Source organism: Andrographis paniculata, unplaced genomic scaffold, assembly GCF_009805555.1.
Source record: "Andrographis paniculata isolate CXL003 unplaced genomic scaffold, ASM980555v1 Contig35END, whole genome shotgun sequence".
Classification (NCBI taxonomy): domain Eukaryota; kingdom Viridiplantae; phylum Streptophyta; class Magnoliopsida; order Lamiales; family Acanthaceae; genus Andrographis; species Andrographis paniculata.
Genome location: NW_026137568.1, coordinates 59,502 through 69,586, shown reverse-complemented (window position 1 = coordinate 69,586; position 10,085 = coordinate 59,502). Strand labels below are relative to the sequence as shown.

At 37.4% G+C, this 10,085-nt stretch overlaps 1 protein-coding gene across 3 annotated transcripts; it reads left to right on the top strand.

Annotated features, from left to right (window-relative positions):
* The first annotated feature begins 1,257 nt into the window (after nucleotides 1–1,257).
* Nucleotides 1,258–5,548, top strand: LOC127249134 (polygalacturonase At1g48100). 3 transcript variants are annotated; one of them, XM_051271795.1, is made up of 7 exons: nucleotides 1,258–1,393; nucleotides 2,513–3,131; nucleotides 3,871–4,038; nucleotides 4,121–4,165; nucleotides 4,293–4,500; nucleotides 4,658–4,739; nucleotides 4,838–5,548. In XM_051271795.1, the coding sequence occupies exons 2-7, from the start codon at nucleotides 2,637–2,639 to the stop codon at nucleotides 5,361–5,363; spliced, it is 1,524 nt and encodes a 507-aa protein (XP_051127752.1). In that variant the 5' UTR covers nucleotides 1,258–1,393; nucleotides 2,513–2,636; the 3' UTR covers nucleotides 5,364–5,548. The 3 variants fall into 3 exon arrangements, with proteins under 3 accessions (XP_051127752.1, XP_051127753.1, XP_051127751.1); XM_051271794.1 differs by lacking the exon at nucleotides 1,258–1,393 and having other exon boundaries at nucleotides 1,689–3,131; XM_051271796.1 differs by lacking the exons at nucleotides 1,258–1,393; nucleotides 4,121–4,165 and having other exon boundaries at nucleotides 1,684–3,131.
* Nucleotides 5,549–10,085: the final 4,537 nt, after the last annotated feature.

Genomic DNA, 10,085 nt, shown 5'->3' with positions numbered 1-10,085 from the left:
TACAATTAAGGTCGGTGACTCGTCATCAGTTCAATTGTATTTGTATTTGTATTTGTATTGTCTCAGATCTATATCAGATCTGCCACACCTCGTCGTCATCTCAGCAGCAGCTCAACTCAACACAACACAACACACACACAATTAATTATAATGCTGCAGCTGGCTGCTGATTGCTCCTCCTACCTAATTATATATCATTATGATTTCTTCCTCCTGCTGCATTCACCCTATATATGCAGATCATATACATTAATCTTATCTTCTTCTATCCTATCTTACCCAATCCTATCGTATCACTCTGCAGTGAGCTCTTCTCAATTCATATATATATATATATATCCCATGGGATTACCTGTCCCAAAAATAAGCTATATCCTCACATACATAGTGTGTATGTATAAAGATTACTCTATACATATACACGTATGTATATATATACACAATGTGTGTATGGGTGGGACAGACTTCTATCTGGGATGATCCGTCGGTATATATATATATCTGAATATATTAATCTAGCTATATAGGTCATCATCCATCAGGATCGGAGGCTCGCGAAGCTGCAGAAACCAAACATGGAAGGATCGGAAGATCCATGCATCTATCTCATCCTACTACCTACTACTTGTCCTCTCTCTCTTGTAAGCATATACGATAATAGTACTATAATAAACAAACAAACGATCAAACAAAGTATACGAACAGGTAGCTAGCTAGCTAGCTTACTCGCCCAACATTTTTAACTCATGTTGGTTATTATATGATCAGTAGTACTAGCTTGTAGACATCGTGATCATGATTCAGGAGCAATCGACTTAATTTGTGTACGTTAAATCCCAGTTAAATTAAATGACAACACTACTCCAGTTAGGCAGCTAGCAATTCCCCGGCCCCGACACACACATACATATAAATCTATAAATATATGGGGATGGATATGATAGAATAAGCAAATGTAGCTAGCTAGGTCATATATATATATAATTTGGTCATGGTTACGTGTTGATAGCACAGTAACATATATTAAACAATACATTAGCTACCGTACATATATATATTTATAATAGAATTAACAATGCATACTAATACTTTATACAATATATATATATATATTGTCTGTTATATATCTTTTTATACCATCTATAATATTTTATGTGCTGATTGGAGCAAGGTACCGTAAATCCCGTATCAGTACTTACTCTACCGGAAGCGATGTATATATATAGCAATTAGCTAGCAGAATTGTATCAAGCAGCGGTTGGTTGTTGTTGGTACTCTGAACTAGCTAATCAATGAAGGTTCATCATTCATGTACAGTTTGTTTTGATGGATAATGGATCGGTTATCCTACTCTTCAAAGTACAAGTGGACGTGGCTCCTCGCGATCACTCAGGTGGTCACGTACTGTTTCTCATATCTCTCACACATATGTATATATATATATATCCATATATGTTTCCCTATTAATGCCACCGTACCGCAGCACGTCGTCAACCATCTCGTCTCTCTCTCTCTCTCTCTCTCTCTCTCTTTATATATATATATATGTCATCATCATCCATATTCATCACATGCATACGTTTATGTGTTTCTCGACACTACAAGACGACTATGATGTGATGTTTATTTTATATGAATGGATCGGAGGGAGACTGTGTGTGTGTGTGTGTGTGAGAGAGAGAGAGAGAGAGAGAGAGAGAGAGAGAGAGGATCGACCGAACATAAAATACAATAGACTAGCCGGGCGCGCCAATTGTACTCTTATATACGAATAATAATAATAAGTGAATTAATGCATATGTAACACCCGCCGGCCGAATCATTCATTCCAAAGAGGACTAAAAGTGAGTGAGTGGTCCGGTACGTTACGTGCTCAGACCAGACCCACCCAACAGTAGAATAGGAAAAGAATTGGGGAATAGGAATAGATAATTGAGCCAGACCTGACAAGTACACGTGTCGACCTCTTAACGTCCAACAGGTTAATTTGTTAATTATTTTATGCACTCTTTGCTCTTCTTGCAGACTATAAATCACATCCCTCACCACACCCTTTTAATTATTTAGCTAGTTTCTGTTTAGCAATTAGCGGTATATAGTAGAGTGTTATAATATACATATACTAGTGTTATATTACTCATCGTGTGTGTATATCTATCTCATCAATTATCTATCATCATCTCCCCACACAGCTACATCCTCCCCGCAACATCTCCTCTCCTCTCATCGCCCACCCCAGCTAGCTAGCTTGTTCGCAATCATTCATTCATCCCCTGCCCCCGGCCTAACTGTATGTCCCTCCTCTCTTTCTCTTCCACCACCTCGATAGATCGCCCAATCCAGACTCCCCGCATTGCTTGCACGTCGTCACCGCTCTCTCAGTTTTCTGTTTCCTGCACCTGCCTGGATAATTGCACTAGTGAAGCAATTCATGATTAGAGCTATCTAGTTTTGTTTTGTTTTTTCTTTTTGTATAAATTAACTAATTAATCGACTCTGCTGATCAAGCCAGCAAGCTAGCTAGCTAGCTAGCTATCCAATTTTGCCCTCTCACCACTCCCAGTCCCACTGCACTGCACTGAACTGCATTCTATCCTAGCTAGATCGAGATCGATCGTCTGGATCCGTCAAGCCCAATGATCAGAAGAATTCTGATTGGCCGCCGTTGCTGCTTATGCTTCTCACCCCTCTTGATATTTGTCTTGTTCGGAAGTCATGTGATCGGCAATGTGGGTGGTGCAAGGCATCTGCATCTGCATCAGCACCGCCACCACCACCACCGCATTGGCAGAACACAAAGGGATAAAAACACAGCTGCACAAGTAGTCTCCCCTGCTCCCAGCCCTGACCCTCACGACGAGGAGATCATCATCAGCATCGGCGCCCCGGCCCCGGCCCCTCTCGCACCAGCTGCCCCGTCTGATCCCGATGACAACTCAAGCTGTATTTTTGATGTGACAGCGTTCGGGGCGGTTGGGGACGGAGCTACCGATGACACCGAGGCCTTCAGATCGGCATGGAAAGAAGCGTGCCAAGTGGAAAACGGCGTAGTTTTGGTTCCTTCGGAGTTGGTGTTCGTCATCACCTCCACAATCTTTTCAGGACCCTGTCAGCCTGGTCTTGTCTTTCAGGTAATTCCACCACCACACACACACAACATACTGTTGAGGGCATATTTTGTTTTGATTTTCCACTTTTTTTTTTTTTTTCTTTTTCTGTTCTGAATGGGAAGGATACTAACAAAATAGTTTTAGAAAAAAATATAAATAATGTGTTTGTTTAGCAAAATTGTTTAATTTATTATATATATAATATAGAAAATTGAGTAAGTAATAAAAATAATAATTATATATAATATATATTTTTTAAAATTGCAGAAAAACACAACATAAGTATTATATATATATATATATATAAATAATGCATTAGATAGTTTTTTCTAACTTTTATTTATTTTATTTTATTTATTTGCAATAATACTTCAATAAATTATATTATTTCCATCCTATTTATCTTGTAATATTTTTTATTTTAAAATTTCTCATATATTAAATAATATTTTTAAAATAAAAAATAATTAATTATATTTGATTTTATCCTATCAATCAAAAAAAATATATATATTTTTATCATATCACTTAATTTTTATTTTATTCTATTTATTTAAATTTTTTCCGAATTAAAATATTGTACCATATATAGAGGGCGGAATCCTAGAATAAAAGTGTATATATATATATATATATCAAAGTAAAGAAAAATTGTAGAAAATAGTAGTAGAATATTTAAGAGTGTGATAGTAGTATTATTTAATAGGTAGAGTATTTGTTTTCTGTCATTTCACTTAATTAATCGTATAAATACTCAAAGGTGGATGGGGTGGTGATGCCGCCGGATGGGCCAGATTGTTGGCCCAAATCGGATAGCAAGAAGCAGTGGCTTGTGTTTTATCGGCTGGAGGACATGACGCTGACGGGCACCGGCACCATTGAAGGCCAAGGCTCCAAATGGTGGGATCTCTCGTGCAAACCTCACAGGGTAGGGTGGGTGGTGGATTGGGTTAGCTAAATTCCTGTTTTGTTTTTTCCTGAACTGTTGTTCTGATATATATCTGCTGCAGGGTCCTAATGGTTCGACTCTCCCGGGACCTTGTGATAGCCCTGCGGTGGGTTAAATAGATTATCAAACTCATCACCATCATCATCATTATCGCGTCTGCGTCTGTGTCTGTGTCTATAAGAAGACTATATCTATATCTATATATAACTGTACGTGTGTGTGGGTGGGTGCAGCTGATTCGATTCTTCCTGAGCTCCAATTTGGTGGTGAGAGGGCTGCGCATTCAGAACAGCCCCCAGTTCCACTTGAAATTCGATGGGTGCCGGGGCGTGCTCATCGATAGGCTCTCCATCTCATCCCCTAAACTGAGCCCCAACACAGACGGAATTCACATCCAGGATACCAAATCCGTCGGCATCTACAACTCCGTCATAGCCAACGGTACGCTATTAATTAACATATATACTCACTCCTATCCTATGTAATACTCTATCAATTGAACGAATTGAAGTGAAGAAGAGCGTGGCACTTACTAAGTTGTCCCTCAGATTCGGACACACATCCATCGAGCTCATAATTAATGTATGTATATGTGCAGGGGATGATTGCATTTCAATAGGACCAGGGTGCTCCGACGTTGATATAGAAGGCGTAACTTGTGGGCCTAGTCACGGGATCAGGTGCGTATTAACAGAATGACGAATAATTAATCAATCAAGAATCAAGATGATTCTGTGCATACGATACGATATATATATGTGTGTGTGTGGGTGTGCAGCATCGGGAGCCTGGGGGTGCAGAAGTCGCACGCCTGCGTGTCCAACGTGACGGTGCGCAACGCGGTGATCAGGGAGTCGGACAACGGGGTGCGGATCAAGACGTGGCAGGGGGGGACGGGGGCGGTGACGGGCATATCCTTCGCCGACATCCAGATGGAGAACGTGCGCAACTGCGTCATCATCGACCAGTACTACTGCCTGAGCAAGGCCTGCCGCAACGAGACCTCGGCGGTGCGCCTGTCGGGGGTGACCTTCAGGAACATCAAGGGCACCTACGACGTGAGGAGCCCCCCCATCCACTTCGCCTGCAGCGACACCGTGGCCTGCACCAACATCACCATGTCCGAGGTGGAGCTGCTGCCCTACAGGGGCCTGCTCGTCGACGACCCCTTCTGCTGGAATGCCTACGGCGTGCAGGAGACGCTCACCATCCCCCCCATCGACGACTGCCTCCAGGACGGCATGCCCCCCGACTCCCCCTCCCCCTCCGCCGCCGATGCTCCTTTCTTCTACGGCTGCGCCTAGCTACCTGGAATAATCAAGTCTATCTAGCTAGATGATCATCACCATCACCACACACACATATTATATATACTATATATAATAATCAATGCATACGAACTACAACATCATATCAGATAGACCCATATAAATTCAGTCAGTGAACGAAACTAATCAATAATACAAATATGCTCAAATTTGGAGATCAATGCGGGCGCGGGCCAAGGTCGTTAGCCAATTTGATTTTTCTGTTACGGTGTTAGGTGTGATGTTTGACCGGAGCTTGGGTGGTGGTGGATGTGGCCGGCCGCCGGAGTCGAGTAGCTCTTCCGGTGGCTAATTGTATGTATAAAAATATAATAATGGTCTGAGTTCAAATATCTTTACTCTATTAATGTATCACCATTGTAATTTCATTGACATGAGTTTGGAAGTTACAGACGTGATTCAATTCAAAGACCATTAATATTGTATCTTTATAGATAATATTAACTTAACTTCAACACCCAAAATCCTTAACATCGAACTATATTGATAGTAAAGGATTGTTGTAGATACTATCACAACCAAAAGAATACAATGTACAAAATTATACGATATCCTCTCCTTGAAACTTCATTAGTTGTGTTTGAGATGGCCACACTATATTTTTTAGATTATTTCACTTGTTGGAAATCAAACCATTTTTTATTTTTTTTGTGTCGGCCTGGTTGGATAGATAAAACATGAGGGTTGACTTGGTTCTGTTTGACACTGTCAACAAATGACACTGACAGCTAATTTCACCTAGCTATTCGTTAACTCTACTATATTATTATTTATTATTCTTCAATGAGTCTTTTGAAAGAGCGAGTTCGACACTTGGATTGTAATGAAATTTTTGAACAGAGGCATAACTTCCAAAATAAAAATCATTTAGAATTCAAAATCTTTTCTCAATGGAGAATTTTCGGCCTTGTTGACAACAACGATCCATCATTTTTTTATTGTACATTGGATATCTCTATATAACCTAAAAATAAGGCAAGTATCGAATTTGGTCAATTTATTGAAGCTTCTCGTTGGAATTTAACCCTGAGCCCAAAATCTACCGTATTGTAATAATTGAGATAAAAATAAAGCAAAATAAATCTAACATTATTCCTCAACATCATCGGATTCAGATTTACAAATCGACAAAGGATTTTGTGTTCTTCAAGCCTATGGCGCAACCCCTCATGAGAAAACCACTAGGGTTTCTGCCGTTACTCCCGCGATCAGATATGAAACGTAATGGTTGTTGCGTCTAGACCTGAGATCACAACCCTATTTATATCCCTTATTATTAATTGACCTCATTACACAATTAATAAATTACCGGATTTATGCACATAGGAGGTCCGCACTTATTAAATACATATAAGCCCGATAAATTAATAAATCACTTAATATAGGCTTAATCTGACTGATAGCCCAAATAGTTACATTTAACCCACAAATTGATTTTTAATCCAACAATCTCCTACTTGGGTAAATATACATTGAATGACCTTATGAGCTCATAAAATTTTGTTATCGGATTCTTTAATGTATATCACCAATCTTATTTATAAGTCACATCAGTGTGGATCAAAGCGGCCATCACTGCATTTATCGCAATGGGACCGATTAGTGGTCACAACATTAATATAACCTAAGATTCGATAAAGTGTAGATGCACAACATGGAAATTTCATGTAATGTGATCTTAACATGCCTATTTCCACCTGATCCAACTTGGACAATTCAAATCGAACATGAAATTTTTGGGTGAAGATGAGGTAGAGAAATATGATAGGAATTTTACTAGCTAAAATAATATGCATGAATTAAAAGAAAAAGGAGGAGAAAATCAGTTTGCTCGTGACACAAAAGTGAAAATTTCGTATTATTAAACTAGATAAAAATATGGGAGAAAAGAAATTGAGAAAATGAAGTGTATGGAATGTATATTATTGTGTATATATGGTGTGTATATGTGTGTATATGGTACAATTAAATAGGATATTTATAAGGGGAAAGCTTCTAGAAGCTTGGCGGTTACAACCGTCAATAAATAACTACTTCTAAAAATAGCTAGTAACTACCTCTAAAAATAATCATAAATAACTAACTTTAAAAATAGCTACTAATATAACTACTAATAATTACCTAATTTCTAGAAGGTTCTAAAATAAAAATTACACAAAAATAGCCAAAAATTGGCTAAAAAGTAGTGCAGGAATTAAATATGGGAGCTGAGAGAGTGCAAAAATAAATGCAGAGCTGAGGGAGCCTGGGCATTAAATGCAGCCGCTGACCTAGCGGCAATAAATGCAGTGAGAATTAATGCGGCCGCCGCTCATGTAGTCCACGCCAGCCGCCGCTTCGTTCACTTCCATGCATAGCATTCCTCTCTACTCACATTTCCGTGCCAGTCACCGCTTCGCTCACTTCCATGCATAGCTTTTCACGCTCATAATTGCAGCCACCGCTCACGGATTAATGGACATAGAATTCCGCTTCGCTCAAATTTTTGTGTAGCCGCCATCGCTTTGTGCGCGGCCGGCATCGCTTCGCTCACTTCAACGCCAAAGTTTTTGCGCAGCCGTCGCTTGCCTTCCGCGCGTCCGGCATCGCTTCGCTCACTTCAACGCCAAAGTTTCCGCGCATCGGTTGACTTTGACTTTCGTGCGTTGACTTTTCTGCGTTGACCATTGACTTTTGTTGACTTTCGCTTTTGAAACTTTTTTTTTTCGCCTTTTAAAGCCAGTTTGGACTCTCATATCAGTTTTCAAACATTATTTCACTTGTATAAATAATACACACCTTATAAATATTTATTTAAATAAATAATACTTATTAAATAAAATTAATTTAGCCAAAATTAAAAATACTTAAATAGTACATAAATAATGCCTAAAAATATAATTTAAGAAACACATCAATTAATTTAATTATACACCAAAAAAATTATAAATTACACTTAAAAACTAATAAATTAATATTATACAAACAAGATGAAATGAATACAATTATTAGAATAAATTAACATAAATAATACCAAAATTTGATATAAATAAATAAATAATTAAATAAATAAATATAAGCTATAAAATATGGCAAAATCAAGAGTTATCAAACCCACAATTGGATTTTTAATCCAACAATCTTCCATTTGGGTAAATGTACACTGAATGACCTTATGAGCTCATAAAATTTTGTTATCAGATTCTTTAATATATATCACCAATCTGATTTATAAGTCACTGTATTTATCACAATGAGACCGATTAGTGGTCATAACATTAATATAACCTAAGATTTGATAAAGTGCGGATGCACAGTATGAAAATTTCATGTAATGTGATCTTAATATGCCTATTTCTAACTGATCCACCTTAACTTTAATTCAGAACAACTGAATATTGAATTAAAAATTAATACTGAACAGTGCATACTGAATACTACAGTACAAAATAAAGTAACCTTAGTGTATTTGAACATTACTAATTAGCTCCCACTAAATCAAAATATCTTATATGGTTCCACTCTCATACGAGCAACATGTTCATTATAGAACTTATGTGAAAACCCTTTAGTAATTAAGCGAATCCGCAATCATGGAAGCTACATGAATATGTTCAATAACTAATTCATAATATGAAGTCATATAATTAAGCAAATGATGATGATTATTATCAAATAAGGTACTAGTTTTAACGAATCTTGAATTCTAGAATAGACAAAACTTTATATCTGAATGAACAATAATAACCGAATTTGTTCAAAATAGAGATCGAAATTAAATTTCGACTAAAGATGGTACTATAGAAAAAATGTCTCATCCAAATTCAAATAGTAACCAGTACTCAGTAATAATCTAAAATTGTCAATGACTTGAACTTGAACTTTCTTGTCGTCACCCATATAGATGTATCTTTCAACATCAATTGATTTCGACAATAAAATAATCTTGCATAGACACACTGATGTGTGTTGTTACACCAAAATCCACCCCCAGGTGTGTCTATAAATTGAAATTAAATTAATTTCAAGAGCAATACTAATAGGACAAACATGTCCTCCGAAAAGTCTAACTTAAGTGCCCTCAATTTAGTAAAAATATTAGACATGTTCATGATGTATTCCCTTATGTTTCATTTGTCGTTGTACTTCATGTTAATGAGATTCTTAAGAAGAATACTCATTTTTCGCCTTATCGCTCTTGGTAAAACGTTTATTAATTTCGACAAGGATTCCATATCATCATATATTGTAATCCTAAAATTTATGAAGTACTTTTCTTAATGATCATCAGACTTAGACTTTGGATCTATCCCACTTCTCGAATAACTGTTTTTCATCTGCAGTGTTTTTTTTCGTATAAGTGGGTTGGTCTACTCTTAATGTCAAGTCAAGATTCATGCAACCAAATGAATCATAATGAAGTTCAATAATAATGCATTATCATCGCAAGACACGAAGTGCAACATCAATGATCAATCTTTGGATCAATAACATTTATTGCTAGCAGTCATTGTGGTGCAATAATCATATCCGGACAATAAAGTAATGTCAAACAGTAACCAATCTTTGAACTGATTCACTATTCACATAAATTAAATCCATATAATCGTTCTATACATATTATCGCAGGTGTATAATTCGTTCTGTCAATTACCAACTCTCTTTGGGCCCGAAAAATAATCACGTAAAGTCATTGGCAGTTCACAATTTCCTAACCAC